The following is a 17,588-nucleotide window of genomic DNA, read 5'->3' on the forward strand; positions in this document are numbered from 1 at the left end:
GCCAATAGCGAAGGGAAACTGAAAGAGGGAGTAATTAAAGGAATCCGACGTGTTGTGACCCACATAATCTCCCGACAGATCCAACAGGGGTTCCTTACTTGAGAACAGGTCACGAATAGTCGCGGTCGATCGATTTTTAATATATAAATAGATGTGCAGCGCGCACGGACACGCGCGCGAATTCGCTTAATCTTTTCCGTTGCCTTCTTCGCGCCGAACCTTCTCGCTTCTCTTCCTTGTTTTCTCTCACTTCATATTTCCTCCTGATGGTGAGATCCCCCCCATTTCTCTCTTTTTCTCTCATCGCCACTTTACTCTTTCAGTACCGCCGACCTCTCACCATCCACCCTCTTGTCTCTCTCGCAATTCTTTCCTCCACCTAGCTCTGTTTTAAGTCCCTTTCGTCTGCTCCGCGCACACACGTACATTTCTCCTTCCTCCCTAACCCGGCAGATTCTCTTTTCTTCTTTCGTATTTCTTTTTTACCGTCATGCACCTACCGTTTTCCCGCCACCTTTGTTTCACTCGCTTTAAGGCCTTCCCACACGAATCGACGGAAGACGTAAGACGTAAATTGTAAGGAAATCCACCAATCATAGTCGACTATTCCCCTTTTTAAGAGGGAAGAAGAGTGGAATAGTCGACTCTGATGATTAGTGGATTTCCTTACGATTTACGTCTTACGTCGTTCCGTCGATTCGTGTGTCCAGGCCTTTACGGTCGAAGAAATTTATTTACAGAAACGAAAGTCGCGCACGTTCGCCTGATATTTGCTCTCGGGCTCCTGGCAACACTCGGCGATATAAACTGGAAATACGCGATGGTTGAAATTGCATCGCGGCGTCGTGTTATAACGATCCTCGCTCGCGTGGTCCTTTAACATTTCCGAGGCTTTGTGAATTTAAGATATGACTATGATAAGTTGGCAGCTATTATACCCTAACTGAAATCGCGCTCTGGTTTCGCTGAAGCTCAATATGTAAAATTTCTTTTTATAGTTTAAAGAAATTAACACTGAATAACTCTCACAAGGGACATGTTACAACTAAACTGATTTTAATTTTTTCTTTTAATATGTTAAGCATAAAAATTTAAGAAAAAAAACATTTTAAAAAGAATCAAATCGGATCCAGGCATGCAGTTGTAACGGTCCTCTGTCAATCTATATTGCAAATATATTAGACGATTTAAAAAGTAAACTATTATCTGTAAATAATTTCATTCGACGATGAGTTAAAGACGAAGAAATAAAGATGGAATATATCCACGAGATTGCAAACTCACCTCGTCGTAGATGAAATTGTCGATCTCTTCCAATGGCCTGCCATAGAGATCGTTTGGGAACGGTTCGAATTTGTTTGGCAGGCGCGCGCCATCCTCCACCGACATCTTTCTCTTCGGTTGAAAACCATATTCGCGCACTAATTGCACACTCTTGTTCTCCAATCTGCTTTCCTTCGTGAACGGCTTGACCGTTTGCTTGCCGCTCTTGCTGCCGGGGGTTCTCGCACCGGACGACCTGCTCTCGAGCTTGGATTCTCTGGCGTCGGGAACGTCGCCCGACGCGGCCTGCGGCGTCACGACGTCCGCCTGAATCTCCGCGCTTCCGGAATCGCCGGTGCCGGAATCGGCGGAGGTACCGGCGGTTCCGGCCAACGGTGGCCGCAGTCTCGTGCTGTCCTGCGTTCTGGAACCAACTCTCTTCATCGGCGGGGATTCGCTCTTCTTGGACTCCGGTGAGGTCAGCTTTTCCGTCCCCGACGGACTCGTAACTCCATCCGCCTTGTCGACGTCGACGTCAGTGCGCGAATCCGATGATTTAGCGACCGCTTGCGGATACTCCTTGCTCTCTTCCGACAACGGCGAGCTCGGACGTTCGTACGGCAACGAACTTGGATGTTCTTCGTCATCGACTTGGTAGACTCTCGTCGCAGTCTTGGGGCAAATCTTCGATGGCCGCGTACTCGGCTCCTCGTACTCGGTATACTTAGGCGGACTTAGACCCGCGTACGGTGGCGGCGATTGCCCCTGGTCCCCGCTGGGTCCCGTCGACGAAGAGATGCGGGGCGAGGGTGCTTCGGGGCGTCTCGGAACTTCCCCGAAACGGCGCGGCCCAGCCGCTACCCTGGAATCCTCGCCGGCAATCCGCACGTCGATGGAACTTCCTCTGGGCGATGCACTTACGCTAGTTCGTACGAACGATTCTCTCGAGCCGGCAGGAAACTCGGTGGATCCACGGGCAGACGATCTCTCCGGCGAAGCCTGCACAGGACGATCCTCCGGTCGCCTCGACCAACCTCTTTCCATCGGGAGCGAGCCATGATGTTCCCTCCGTGCTAAATCCGATAATCCGGCAGATTCTCGATATCTGCCTGCGACGCCGGATCTTCTGAATGGCTGGGGTGTTCTGGAAGTCGCTCCTCTGAGGTAATCGTCCGAGTCCCTGCTGCTTCCCGGAATATCGAGGCTCCTCTGGCTACCGCCGTCTCTCGGTCGGTCGTTCGGATTCCCGGTGGGCCCGTAAATTCCCTCCTTGGCCAACTCATCCAACTCCTCTCTGCTCAAGTTCTTCACGTAGAGCCCGGCCACCCGGGGTCGGTTCGTGAAGCCATTGTCCTCCGAACCGCTGCTCGGAGGGCTGGGAGGACTTTTATACCCCTCGCTCCCGCCCCGCCGAGATGTCATTGGGACCTTTGCTCGATCATCCCTTTCGATCCTGTACCACTTTCGTCGGCCTCATGCTATCGCTAGATCGCCTTCGGTGCTCTATTGCTGATGTCGATCGATATCGACCACGCTGTTATTGATCGACCAAACAGCAGGATTTTGGAACGTTAAGGATTACGCGATATATCGTGCCAACCAACGCTTCCGGGCTGCCGATTTGTCTTTACTTATCTCGTCGATTTGTACGACGCTTCGATCACTGCGATTGCATCTGGGCTATTTTGGAGCGCTGGCTCAACTTCTGCCGCAACGCCAGCGAAAGTTCGCGTGAGACATCTTTTTCAAACTGTACTTCACACGTTCGACTACACCTTCGTCAGTTAACACTCGTGAAATATTTTTTTGAATACAGAAATCGTGTTTTTTTTTTTTTTTTCAAATGTGTAGAATCACGCGAGCCGCAAGGTCGGAAGTTCACAATATAAAAGATAGCAGCTTCGTAGATTCATATATCGATGCACTGTGCTGCAAAACTCCACACTACGCGATGGTTTATTTTTCCGGTATCTTAGCTTAGAGGGTGACTTGCTGAGATTACAGATAAGTAGGCAATATCCGATACATTTATTATTGACGACCAATAGCAGGAGAACGCCGGAGAGCGTTCGCGTGTGATGGATGACGGCGGGGACTTCTTGACCTGCTCGCCACCTGCTGTTTCCCGCACTTTGAAGTTTCTAGTGATGCCGCTTGAAAACAACGACGCGTATCATTGCGTGTCTTGACAGATCACGACAAATCACGGAGAAGGTTTCGATCGCCAGCCCCCTCAAGTTATACCGTCGCTCAACGAGCCTCTACCCTCGCCGCATCGTCGAGAGCGGTTTACACATACTCGCGTGGTATACTCCTCGTGTCGTGTCGCGACTTTAAGAGGTCAAGGAGTCCGTGCCTTGCACATAGCTCACTCCGAATGTTGACGGCTTCCGAGTGTCATGGTACTACTTGCTATATAAGCGATCGACCAGCCCGCGGAGCTCTCCGAGCCGTTTCGCCGACAGTCCGGGTGAATTTAATCGTAAATATATGCGTGTGGTAGCGAGTGAAAGTCGACCACGTGAGCCTTCGCGACTCGCGCCGTCATCGATCATCAACTACGTCACTGTGGCACGTAAACCGTCATGTAAATCGTATATTGCAGCGTGTAGTGTGTCGTGCGCTGACGAGAGCGTCCTGCGAATCGATCGCGGTCCCTCGATCGATGGCTTGATCAACAGTTCGGAAGCGCGGAAACGCGTCCCTGATAGGTTTTTATTCCTGATGGTCGTTCGCGGGCTCTCGTTTTTACTTCCGCTTCGCGCGAGGGTGAAATTTGAATACGAGTGCACGAATCGGAAACACACGAGACGTCGTCGTCTGGCCCGATCCTCTCAACGTTCATTCGCGTACCGGCGGGATCGCGCGAGGAGGACCCCGAGGGCAAACGGTCGGCGACTAAGCGGGACGCGATTAGTTAAGCTGTTCGTATACACCGGCCGAACTGGGAGGGAAGGCGCGTCCGCCCACACACAATCGCGCTCTCGCAGAACAGCGTGGTCGGCTCGTATCAGCGTACCACTATCATCACCAGCACCCACCACCACGAGGCGTCGGAAACGGTGGCGAGACCAAACGCGGTCGACTCCGCGGTATCCCCCACGGTCAGCACTCACTCGTCACTCGTCATCCGGCGAGGTACGGCGGTCGTCGCGACGCGAATGATAACGGCCGGGCGAGGGGTACACATCGACGGTGAAGACGAAGAGAAAAGCCGGAAGCGAGAAAGAGGGACATCCGCGGTGAAGAGAGAAGACGTTCGAGAGAAGAGGGAAGGATCGAGCGAGAGAAAGATAGAAGGACAGAGATAGGGGGAAAGAAAGAAAGAGAAAAGAGAGAGAGAAAAAGAGAGAGAGAGAGCCGTGGTGCACCCTCGTCGTATAGTCCGGTAAATTCTGCTCGAGCGGGGGTGCAAAATCACGGGCGTCTCTTCCGAGAGCTGTGGCGGCACTGTCGGCACCGAACCCCCATCGGTACCGTGCGCGCGCGCGCGTATCGAACCACCCCGAGCCGGAGAACCCCGCCGGCCGCACGGAATCTTCGTCGACGTAGCCCCGCGTACGTATACGTATACAGGTAAACGCCGGGGCCTCGAGGCACATACACGCGCGAGAACGCGGTGAGAGAACGAGGGCGGGGGGGAGGGGGTGGCAAGGGACGGTCGCGGAAATGGTGATGGTGTTAGTGGTCGCTACTGCTGGTGCTGGTGCTGGTGTGGTGGTGACGGCGGCGATGGTCGTGGGGGGTACCGCGTACCTGGACCTGCACGAACACCCACTGCTGCCGCTGACGCTAACCCCCACCCCGTGGATTCACAACGAGCGCAGCCAACCCCCCTGCAAGTGGTGGCGGTGACGGTAGTGGCGCCGGTCGGCGGTGGTGGAGGTCGTCGTGGCGAGTGGCGAGCAGGATACGGCAAACAGGCGGACCGACCGGGCGAACGGTACCCCCGTTCCGCATCAGGACACGCGCTGTAATTAATCCGCCAATCGACACCAGATTCCGCCGGATGAGAGCCGCGGGTTAATGCGCGAAAACGGTGAAAACGGCTCTCTCTTCTGCCGCGGGCGACATATAATTCTCGTCCTTATACGCGATTATCATTCTTACGGGTATAACGGAGGGATTTCGTGATAACGACGAACGCTATCGAGCGGCGAAGGCGAACGCTATCGGGCATAACGGATTTTCCGTTAGCGAAATCGGTAGAATCAACGATTTAGCTGGCGGCTGTGGTGATCGGCTTGCGGGCGATTAAGTTTAAGCGGCCCTCTTATCGCGGAGCGTATACCAAGCAAATCGTGACATGGATTCTTCGCGGCGTAACATGATAATGTTATCAAGAGATTTTCGAGCAAATTTCTTCTTATAAATTATGAAAGCCGCGGTACTTTGAACTAAAAGTTCGTCGCTTCAACTTTCTCGTGGTATAAATTTAAGCAGGATTCTTATTATACACACCGATAATGAAAATAATAGAAACTTCATTGTGCAACGTCGTCGATTTCTTATCTAACGCGATGTATAATATAAGGGTCGAGCATCAAGGTGAAAATTTCGGCATAAAGACTTTTACTTACGGCAATCTAAGTAGTTACAATCTTATCATAAGCTGTGCACCGAGAAAATCAGAGAACGTTTACTTTTTCAACTTTACATAATAGCCGTAATAAAACCTCAGATAAAGTGGGATTTAGTAACCATGATTAATTTAAGTGACGTTGTTACGTCGACATTATTACGATTTTATCTCGACGGAAAGTTGAATAGGAGTATAATTAAATAAAGTACGTCAGTACATTAGTGAGCCGTATCATTATGCCGCAATATAAAAGCATCGTCAATGTAACGGACTTTTATGGAATCTGTTACATTGTAAAACGTAAAAACTCTAGAAATAGAGATGCGAAACTTAATAAATTGTAGAAAAAAATTTCTTAGCAGAAACTTAAGCAGACGCACGATTATCAAGTTAGTAAATAAAATTAAATGTTCGAAGATCTTTATTAATTAAGTTTTTGGAAGGCGTTACTAATTAGCGTTAATGCTCGGTGTGTGTTGTTAATTATTTGAAATTTAATGAAAATTTGAGGATTGTAAGGAGATGAACTCATGTTCCAGTTTTTTTTGAAAATATATTTTCTCTATCAATATCCATATTTTTACGGCGACCCAATAATCGATGTTAAAAGTATTAATCAAGATGAAGAATACAGACGATCTCTAGGTTTTCTTTTCCCCTTTTGGGAACTATATTTTTTTCTTTTATTAAATAATTATTCTTCTCTTTTTTGAATATTAAAACGGAGATAATCGGTCCGCGGAGTATAAATCCGGCGGCTAAAGTGACACTAATAGGTGAAGTATGACCTATGCAGGGAGAATCTTAAGCGCGCCGATAATATATGAGACGTTATTTTGCACTGGCCTCCACCTGGTCTCTCAAGCTAAACGTGATTTTCCCATCTAGTCGGATTTCCGTTGTCCAACGATATATAATTCAGGGCGGAAAATCCATGTCGCATATTTCATTATTGCGATATTGGCGATGCTTCTCGTTTCGCCGTTTACCTCTCGGACAATATTGCGATTTGGAAACCGCGCTCGATCTCAAAGGTAACGTGTGTGGTAACGATGATAATTATGCAGATGAGTGAAACGTGGTACTCTCTTTGTACGGCGTGGCTAATAACGTTTCTGATTCGCAAACGTATGGATTTCGATATACGTTTCTCTCAGACTTACGCCACGCGAATTTCAATACTTATTGGATACTACATTACTCTCGGAAAGTATCTTAATGTAGACATTCCCACGAGTATAAGGTGAAGGTATTTTTGTTGCGCGAGAGTAATCCTGTTATAAGTTTCTCATCCAGCTTGAGGGCCAAGATGATTGAAATTGGGTTGGATAAATGCAATAAATTCTGGATAAGATTCTCACAATAAAATTTATTGAATAGTTTATTCAATTGTGTCAAATTGTTTATAATAATTAACAGGTAGTCGTTAAAGGATTTGCAATTACTGTGACGTTGAAATATCATCGCGCGCGTCGGCTAGTTTTCTATTTCTTACATAAAAATAGCGTAATACACCGCCGAAGTAGGTGACGCATAACAAGGAAGTAATTCGCAATTATTACGAACTCCCGCAATCAAATACAGCTGCTGCGCTGCAAGCAATTAGTGCGCGATCATTTTCATGGTATGCCATATCCATTTGTGTATATAATTTCTCTGTGAATGTTCCAATTCTCATCAAAGATATCTCGAAATGTCAATTTATCTTTGGTTTAATTTGCAGGAAAGCAATTTACAATTTTTATAGTATAACCTCGTGTGTAGTAAAATTAGAATCTTTGCGATATTCAAAATGCAATACTTTTTATTATTTTTTAGTCTGGGGGGGGAGGAGGGGATCGTCGAGATGTAGATCAAAGAAAATCTCAGTTTCCTCTTGATACTAGAAGATTATATACAACAGCTGCGTCTGAACATACATCTTGATACATGGTTCCTACAAAACCTTGTCCCACGGCATGATGCTTCGTAATATTTCTTGTAAGATAAGCTACTGATGTAAGATAAGCCACGATGCAATGCATCGCCTTCGTATGTGTGATCAACATTGTTTACGGTTTTCCATTCGTGTGGCATGTAGTTGCAACCGCGCTGAATTGTGAAATATATCTTGTCCTTGATTTAGTATTCAAAGGGATTTAGCTCGAGGACAAAACGCTATCCCGTGTTTATGAACACAGAATAGCAGACCACTTTCGTGGATTAATCGCGACGTAAATATTACATATCTCTATTTTATTCCGTTAACTTAGAATATAACATATTGATTAATTTTATAAAATATTTACACATGACTTAGATGCATCGCGCAATGATCATAAGTAGAATTTTTACAAGCGTGAAAGTATTGAAGTTCTACTAAACCAAAAGTTGTTAATAATGTAAGAAATCTATATTACATATATTTTATAGAAACGAGAGATATATATATACCCCGAAAAATATATTTCATATACAGTTCGCTGATTTTCAAGGAAAGAAAGAAACATTCGAAATATTCTTTACGTAAATCAGAACGTTCCTTAGAAAATTATAGGTATATAAAAGAGCTTTGACAAATCACGCGTACCCTTTTCTCAATAAATATATTCCGAAATGATTGAAGCATTTTTATAACAACAATAAAGAGCATTGTCATTAAACGCGTGGAGAGACGGATGTGCCGGATATTGCTTTCCACATCCATTCTTACGTGTCCAACCATCCTTACAGCGTGTGATTACAACTTCTCTTTCATCCACCTCTCGCGTGTCCTCCCGCACCATAATAGTCTTGAGAGACAGCGGAAAAGGGACGACGAAACTCCACAATGTGGAACGTCATCAGCGGGACTTATGAAGGATAAGTTGTTCAAACCCCCGGAAACCGAGTCCTACTTAGGATTTATAGCACCGCGAACTTCTCATCTCCCGGCAAGTGCTGATGCCTGCTCATTTATTTATGCCTTCATGAGGGATTCCGTATTCTTTTCAACAGAAGCGTGGCGGCTATTAATCTTACGTAATGCACAGAATTATTAACGTCATCTTTTTTTATTGATTATTGCGCGAAAATATACATGCCTATGATTGATAAAATAGGAATATTTAATGCGATAATATATAATTCCTTGTTGAAAAACAGAATTATCTATAAAGATTTTTATCTGCATGTCTCTTTCTCTAGTCTTTGAAGTTTGAATATTAAACATCTTGATAACGGAGCTTCCAAGTCGAGATTCTGTTAAAATAGAGTCTGGAATTCAAAGCGTCGAAGTCAGAATTCTGGTGTTAAAATAAAAATAGGGTTTTATTTAAGCAGGATTTTAATGTGCAACGTTATCACGATATTCAGTAACAAAAATTAAGGAGTTGTAAGAGGAATATTGCGTGACGAAATTTCGTTAAGAAAATATTCACTTTTGATCTGATTAAGAAGTCTGTAAATTTTTCATGTGCGATTTTTTAATGCGCTGCATGGATTTTAAAAAGATTATGATTTGCTTCGTTTCACGATCACCCGCGTAATAACGTTAATATGCAAATATATACAGAAACGAGGATTTGCATCAAGGTAACGCGATGTAATCGCGTTAAAACCGAGTACAAAGCATGTGCTATTGCGAAAAGTACCTCTCGCAAACGGCACTTCACTATTGTAAGTACGTCCGATACACGCGGAGAATAAGGCTCCTTTAGCCTCATCATATATATACCAACTTGATCCCTAACTCGAATCAAACTCTCCATTGTAATCTCCCCATTGTGAAACTTGGCGTAATATCTCTGCCGGTGACCGAATTGCCTTATCAGTTGAAAATTACGCGATATTACGCGGCTTATATGCGTGTTCTACCGTTGCAACAAGTAGTGACCGCAGAAGACAAGTGGATTTAATAAAAATCGATAAGAATTTATTTGGCGACGTTAATGTCTCGGGAATTCTTTTCACAATTGCATATCAGAGAAATAAAGAATTACCAGTTCATAAATTAATTTAAAAAAAGGGTCAGAAAAGGGTTAAAAAGGGGATCGTCTTACTTGATGCAAACCTCGTTTCTGTATTTGTATATTTTATTATGCGGTGATCGTGAAACGAATCATAATCTTTTTAAAATTTATGCAGCGCGTTGAAAAATTGCATATGCAGACGTCGGAATAGTTGAGCGCTTTTAAAATAAGTTACAGAGCTAAACATATATAAAAGTTTAGTTAGATTAAAATTTGCATATAAAGTAACATAAATGCCTAATGAAATCAAGCAATAACGTTCTACAGCATTATACCCCTTTGAGTTCCAAGAGATGCAAGTATTTGTTCATTTCTGTTACCGTGACTCGATAAGAAAGATAAGTGCTGTTGAGAGCATCACGAAAAAGGTTTTTCGCATTATCATTTGTTGCATTATTATTTAGCAACATTAGCTAGAAGGTAGAAAACAATTGCAATATTGTTCTGTGCGCAGTTTGCGATTGGCGCGTGAAGAAATATGTTTCTATTTCCATCTCTACTTATTTCTCATGTCAGCACATTTATATTTCTCGTGATAAACGTGTAGCGCGTGACATCCAGTGGATGGAATTCACTTTAACTCGGACATTGGTTTGTCGATAACATCGTTTGCAACGCAAAATTTTGTTAATTCAATGAAGAAACATAACATTATTATCTTCCGTATAAAATACATAGAATATTTTTCAAAACAACAAGATTATTCAACATATAAAAGAATTGTAACGTCTAGGTGGTGTTTACAACACTTGAAAGTCGTTCATCATACAATAATTGCGCAGAAAAGATAAGAAACTCTGCAAATTGGGTCAGTTACGATAAATACGTTCTTGTAAAAAAGAAAAAATAAAGTGTAAGACACGTGTGTGTGTGTGTCTTTCTCTCTTTCTTTCTTTCTCTCCCTCATCAGCCATCAGGACTTTAGCGTTTCGACCTCCAGCGACCATTCCTTAATCTCAGCACTGCAAAAGTGCGACAAGGTGAACGCAGGACGCCGGTAGTTTCAGACCGGTTCGACCTGACACTCCGTTTTCGACTTTTGCCCTCGTTTGAGCTTGCTCTGTATCTCCTGCAACGTCTTGCCCTTCGTTTCCGGCACTACGAAGTACGCGAAGAACACGGATACGGCGGTGAAGCACGAGAACGTCCAGAAGGTCGCGGCCTGGCCCATCCTGTCCTCCATGGTCGGGAACAGCTTGGTGACGGCGAACACCAAGCACCAGTGCACCACGATAGACAGGCTGCTGGCAACACCCTTGGTTTCCGGCGGAAATATCTCGCTTATTACCGTGAACGGCACGGATCCGTAACCAATTGAGAAGACAACGTTGAAGAGAGCGAGGCTGGTCAGCGGCAGCCAGCCGAAGCTGCTCACGTCACTTCCTTCATCCTTGAGCTTGAAATAGTAACCCAGGACGCTCAGACAAAGGGTCATCATCGTGCCGGATATTACCAGGAGCGGCTTTCGGCCGAATCTGAAAAAAGTAGAGACGGGATCGATTGTACTGTTCGTATGGCTATATTACATTAATTCCAAGATATTTGAAGAAATTCAATTAATTGTTTTCGTTCGTTCTTTAAAAATCGAAGTTTATGAAATCGAATAAATTCAACAGAATTAACTCGCCACTCTCTCTACATAATATAATAAGAAGAAAAGAAGAAACTTATAGATAACGGAAGATAATCGCCGAACATTCCATTATAACTCTAACGACTGCTACATATTAACTTCAAGAAATATGAAGAAGTTCTATTCATGAGAATTCTACATCAATTCGCGAGAGATATATCTGAGATTTATCACGCGCTAACCTGTCAATTACGATAGCGACGAATATCGTCATTACGACTTCGGTGAATCCGATGACGATGGTCGCCAGGAAGGGATCGATTGTACTGTTCGCCGCCTGAAAGATGCTGACCGTGTAGAATAGAATCGCGTCTACGCCGGACAATTGTTGAAAGAACATGAGTCCTATGCAGGTGACAGCGGCTCTACGTCCAGCTTTAGTCCCGGCGAGATCTTTGAGGCCGCCCGATGCGTTCGCCATTCTGTCAACGTCATCCTGGAGAACGGCTATCTCCCCCGGGACGTCATAATGCGATCCCCGTAAAATCGTCAGCACTTTGGCGGCCTGGACCTTACGACCCTTCTGTACCAGCCACAACGGCGACTCCGGCATAAAGGGCACGCCCAGGACGAAAGGCACCAGGATGGCGCAGCAGGCGATGTTGAAGGCCACGTAGGAGCAGTACGCGCCCGCCACATATGAGAACATGATCCCCGAGGAGAAGAGCAGAGGGAAGAAGGCGCCCAGGGCGCCGCGAATCGATGCCTGGGCGATTTCGCCGACGTAGACCGGTACGAGGACGCAAGCCGCTCCGGCGCCGATTCCGCCGATGAACCGAGCGACATATATACTGACGATGTTCCCGGCCGTGACCAAGGTGAGCCAGCACGTGGTGAACGGCACAGCTGTCAAGAGGATGGCCCATTTCCGACCGATTCGATCGGCGATTTTGCCGGCCGGCACCGCGCCCACAATGGCACCCAGCGCCAGCAGGGATGTTATCCACGAGATCTGATCCTCGGACAGTTCCGGAAGGAAGGATTCCGCCGATGTGAGATACGGCAGGATCGGTGACGTCCAACCGAGCGTTATGCCGGCCTGCATACCGCCCAGCGCAGCTGGAAACGGACAGCACACGCTCATCGTCAGAAGAAAGATTTTCTTAATTTGAAAGAATTGTTGCTCGAAGTATGCGAGATTTTGTCGCATTAAAAGGGAGATGATGTCGAGAATGGTTGAAAATTATTCAATATCTCTAAACAATGCTCTAAAAAACATTATTTTGTTTATTTATTTTATTAAATTGACAGATCTATGCTTTAGTCGTTAAAACGAAATATCGAATACATGCTGAATAATTTTGTCAACTGAAAAAAATATATTTTGTACGTTATCTAGTAATAGTATATGTCTGTATAGACAAAAGACGCAAGACTTTCGTCATTCATCATTATCTACAATGCAACAAAGTCTACAAAAATAAGATGACCTGCATTGCACTTGAGGATCACGTGCGCGCACACACACAACGTTTCTCGTGATAAATGTTGTAGACATAGATAAGTCGCTGATTTAGTCATAGGTAGGTCTGAAGAAGTCGATCACTTTAGATGATATCGATATCGTACCCCACGAGACAATCTGTCGGCTACGTTACACATGTATATTATGCAACATGAGAGACGTAGTACATTGATCTTGATTAAACGCGATCAAGTTTCTTCTGATATTCATACATGAGAAGAAGCTAAAATTTATATTCTTCACATAATTTCTTACTTTATAACATGCATAAAAAATATATCAGTGAAATTTCGTTATACTTTATTTTTTATTAAGTGATTTTAATTTAATTTAATTTTTATTACGTTTTTCTTGGTTTCATCGAATACAGTGATACGTATAATCTAGTTCCGAAAAAATTTGAGAGACGCGAAATTTATATCTATAGATATGTATATTCCGAAAATTTTGCAGTTAAATACTTAAAAAATGTTTCCGCTTATCGGTAGCATAAAATATTTATTGCATGAGACAAAGATTAATAAGTCGAAACACGCGACACTGTGATACTTCTATGAATCTCTGATAATGAGATTATGATATTATTGTAACAACATTTATTATATATTATACGAATTTTTAAATATTTCTTTAACACGATAGAATGCGTAACTTATAAAAATAACAATTAATTACAGAAGATGCTATTTTTGGTTGGGCTGAATTTTTGTAACTTAATAATAATATTTTCTTATGAATTTTGTAACTCGGTTTTTCTAACTCACAATCAGTAAACTGCGCGCCCATTATTTGTCAGTTCGCAATAAATTCTTTACAGTGATTTAAAAAAAGCTTATTAACATCAAAAGTTAAATCAATTAAATCGATTTAAGAATGTGGATTTACTGTCCCAACAAAAAATTGTGTTTAACCGACAAATAATCGGCGCGCAGTTATTATTTACTTGTGAGTGGGAAAAATATACAAAATTCCCACAGAAATATTATTATTAAGCTACCAAAATACAGGCCAGCAGAAAATGGCATCTTCTCTTATTTGTAAGATTTATATCGATCCTGTTTCACTTGTTATTGTTTATAATCTCGTCAAATTTGACTCGCAACCACTTAAAATTATTGTGTGAGGAGGTTCCATGATAAGAAAACGTTATCTTATACGTAATACAGTGTACTGATTCTTTGAACACAATATAATATCCAATTATTAATATTGGATGCATTAAAATTACACTTTATATAATAAAGAAGTAAAGCAAAAGCTGTGTTCAGTTTTGAAATTAAAGAATTGGACAGACATTATGATATTTAGTCCAAAGTTATAACGTGAATCATATAGCGGAAAAAAACGTTATCTCCTATCAAATTAAGTTCCGCATATATTCCGTGATAAAAAAATTAATGGTAATATTTATACACTGTTGACAAGATAAAGCACTAATTTCTCAGATCTTGCGCAATTTTTATTTCAGGAAGGACATCGAGTTCCAGTAATTGACTTTCGCGCACATGATTAATCTCTTTTAAATAAAGCCCTAATTTGATGGCTAGAATGAACTTTATTACGAGTATAATGGAGTATAATCCATATTACTTATAAAAAAAGGTAGAGTTACCTTTCCATTCTTCAGCACAGACAGCTTTATCATCATTATGCTCATGTCCATAATTCACGCTATTTAATTCAAGCTTTACTTGTCACAGTTCATCTTTTTTAATTTAAGACATACGAAGGAGTGGTCGGACCTTTATTAGAACATTTCATGACCGTGATCTTGAATATATTAGTCGAAAGGCCCAGAATTATGTTAGCAGAGTGTTAGAAATACGTGCCAGTACATAAATACGTGCCGATATCCAACAGTTAAGGACGTTTTATAAACGAATTCACCTCTTTTTACTCACCGCACAAAGTGACTAGAAACTGAAAGCGCTTTTTTCCTTTGCTGAAAGAGCCGGGATTATTCGACACTTGTAACACGTAGTGCTGTTTTTCTTTATCCGGTAAGGTAACCAAGAGTTTCGACGTCGCGTCATCATTGACGTGTGCCGTCATGGTGGTGCTCATTGTCATTGTGGTACGATTTGAGGGATCGATTTGGAAGATAAAGAGGAAAGGAAAGATCCTCGTCGCGGAGGAATCACTAACTCGTATTTACCACGAACAAGGGTGCTAGTAAACTACGAAGTAAATCAAACGCAAAAAGATGCGTCGTTTCACACTGCGCCACGTCGCGTCGCGCGTTCTTTAGCCTGCTCACGTTATACCGATGCGTGTTATATATCGCGCCGATTTTTTTTATCTCGAACGAACGCTTATCATTGTACCCAGAAAAGTGTCTGATACCATCCGCGTGTCATTGGTACCACCTGTGACTGCGTTTTAAGGATTTCGCTTTATCTGTCGCGTGAAAGATGCCCGCTCAATGTTAGTACTACTTATGACTCATAAGATCGGGCTCAAGGATGCGAAATTGTGAGATAAATCGCAAAGGATATGCTTTTTTAATTGAATCCGGTGTTAAGCTTTGTTTCTCTTTGCAGTCTTCGTGTATACGGCATTTAAACGTATATTTATCCTAGTAAACATGTTTATTTTAAGCAGCAGTTATCTTTTGTATGAATTTTATGGCTCCGTTGTTCAGCTTCGGAGTAATAATGGAAAAAAAATTTATTTTACATTTTAGAATTATGCATACTTTTATGATTTATTATTGTCATTTTTATATTTTTTCATTAAGAAAGTGTTTGCTTTTTGTATAAATGTAGGTTGTTTTCAAATTAGTATATAATATAGTTGAAAAGAACGATTACTAATGAAAAAATTAATCGAAAATAAAGTAAACGAATTAGTAAAAGAATTTTACGCTATCAGAATTATTTCAAGTTAAAAATATATTCCTGTTTAACTTAAATTGTTTTGAATCTTGGGAAAATGTTTGCGCGCGGGGATAGAAGTGAAATTAGAGACATTCCTTACCCGCGAGAGGTCAAAAGAGAAACATGTGAGTGAAAAACAAATCTCACTTGTCTAGAAAGTCACTGTTCAAGAGTTTAAAGAGCTCTTTTGTTTCTTTCGAGTTTTCGTTTCGTTAAATTAGAGTATACGTGACTTCAAGTTTACGAGAGGGGATATTTCACGTTCCTCGTATTATATTAAATTTTGTTTGTCCGCCGTTATATATTTGGTTCGTGTAGAATTTTTATCTTTAAATTATATTCGTAAATATCGGACTGACGCACGCGAAGTGTATTTGTTATCTTGCATATTTAGCGACAAACGAATACATGTTACACGCGCGAAGTAATAAATAAGCCGAAAGCTATATATGGAGACGCAGACATTAGGAATCGCGACAGTCCGCTTTCGCAAAACAAAGCTTTGCTAAAGAAAACGAAGATGTATGTACATTATTCTTGCGAGTATTGTCAGTATTGATCGTGTTTTAACTACATACATACTCCGTTTGGCGTTTTATCTTAACACAAAAAAAGTACAGCAATATTTATATTAACTTTAGCATTATACATTAAGAAGATAATCTACACTAGATAATAAAAAATTGCGTTTATTACTGCAATAATATATACTTTATCCAACAAAATTCATTGACGTAATTTTTTATCTCATTTATCAGTTTTATAATCAAGTTTTATTGTACATGTATTTCCGCAGTTCTTTTTTTATCATATGTTACCGTTTTGCAAGGCGGTAAAAAGTGCTTAGTGCGAAGAAAAATTCACAAGGTAAGCGTATAAAGGTGTACGCAACCGGCAACGAGAATAAGTCTCTTTATGTGTTGTGCCAATGTATGTAATAACAAATGTGTCGATATATACTTCTGATGGGCGTTGTCGGCGATGAGATATCGCATCATTATCTCATTACATTATAGACGGTCCATATTTGTCGCCATTGACGCACAGACTGGCGGTATGCAAATGATGCAATAGCGTACTTACATCTCGCGCGTTAAAAATAGAAATCGTTATTCAATTATCCTTTGTCCATCAATCCTGTCTCCATATGCGGAGTCCCAGTATTTCTGAGAAATGTAAGCTTGGAATCAATTCAGGCAACTGTATTGAGACACATAGTTTTCGAGCTGTGGTAAAAGAGAATAAAAAAAAAAAAAAAAAGATTTTTTTGAGGTTCTAAAGTAAAAAACAGAATAATGTCATTACCGTTTAATTCGAAGAAGATCTACTTTGATAGCATATCAGTTTGAATCTTAGCTATTAAAATTGCCAGGAGAAATTAACGAAAGGAGAAATTAACGAGACTTTGAATTTAATGATTGACGGGATTTATTCTCGTTGCGTAAACATTTTATCTCATGAATTTTTCTTCGTGAAATGAAAATGTATGATAAAAAGAACAATGGGAGTACAACCATGCATTCATATGTAAAACATAGTTATTATACGTGAAAAACGAACATTACACATTCGTTTTTCACGTCAATTCTGAGATGTTATAAAAATGCATGTTTTTTCTTTTGTAATGTTTCGAGCGTATATTGTTCAGAGTGTCACGGCTGCACAAACACATCCCGTTGTTCTTATCTATCTTTAAGTTAACACACCTCGTTGCTTACACACGTATTCAGTTGTAACCGTCTAAAGTCTAAAACCACCGAAAATCGGAATTTATTGAGCT

The 17,588-nt window shown here is 42.0% G+C and overlaps 3 protein-coding genes across 7 annotated transcripts in view; 1 reads left to right on the plus strand and 2 right to left on the minus strand.

Moving 5' to 3' along the window:
* LOC143908279 (sodium channel protein 60E) overlaps nucleotides 1–5,096 on the minus strand; it is a 93,695-nt gene extending 88,599 nt beyond the window's left edge. The window contains exon 1 of one of the 2 annotated variants that reach the window (XR_013260095.1): nucleotides 1,285–5,096. Coding sequence is in view for 1 of the 2 variants with exons in the window: in XM_077425798.1 (XP_077281924.1) it covers nucleotides 1,285–2,685 (1,401 nt within the window). In the remaining variant the exon portion in view is untranslated. The remainder of the gene's footprint in view (nucleotides 1–1,284) is intronic. The other variant, XM_077425798.1, reaches the window with a different exon arrangement.
* Pyd (zonula occludens-like protein polychaetoid) overlaps nucleotides 1–17,588 on the plus strand; it is an 89,572-nt gene that overhangs the window by 47,278 nt on the left and 24,706 nt on the right. The window lies entirely within an intron of this gene.
* On the minus strand, nucleotides 9,572–15,594 carry LOC143908298 (trehalose transporter 1-like protein). Its single transcript, XM_077425914.1, has 3 exons — nucleotides 14,834–15,594; nucleotides 11,650–12,526; nucleotides 9,572–11,309 (listed from the first exon to the last, which is right to left on the minus strand). The coding sequence occupies exons 1-3, from the start codon at nucleotides 15,000–15,002 to the stop codon at nucleotides 10,838–10,840; spliced, it is 1,518 nt and encodes a 505-aa protein (XP_077282040.1). The 5' UTR covers nucleotides 15,003–15,594; the 3' UTR covers nucleotides 9,572–10,837.

The sequence above is a fragment of the Temnothorax americanus genome, unplaced genomic scaffold (assembly GCF_048541705.1).
Source record: "Temnothorax americanus isolate GAGA-0224 unplaced genomic scaffold, ASM4854170v1 Scaffold11, whole genome shotgun sequence".
NCBI lineage: Eukaryota > Metazoa > Arthropoda > Insecta > Hymenoptera > Formicidae > Temnothorax > Temnothorax americanus.

Coding starts and splice junctions, on each gene's coding strand:
- LOC143908298 (XM_077425914.1), bottom strand. CDS start 15,002: ATGACAATGAGCACCACCATGACGGCACACGTCAATGATGACGCGACG. Junction 12,527..14,833: donor GTTTCTAGTCACTTTGTGCG/GTGAGTAAAAAG, acceptor GTCCGTTTCCAG/CTGCGCTGGGCGGTATGCAG. Junction 11,310..11,649: donor GTCGCTATCGTAATTGACAG/GTTAGCGCGTGA, acceptor TACTTTTTTCAG/ATTCGGCCGAAAGCCGCTCC.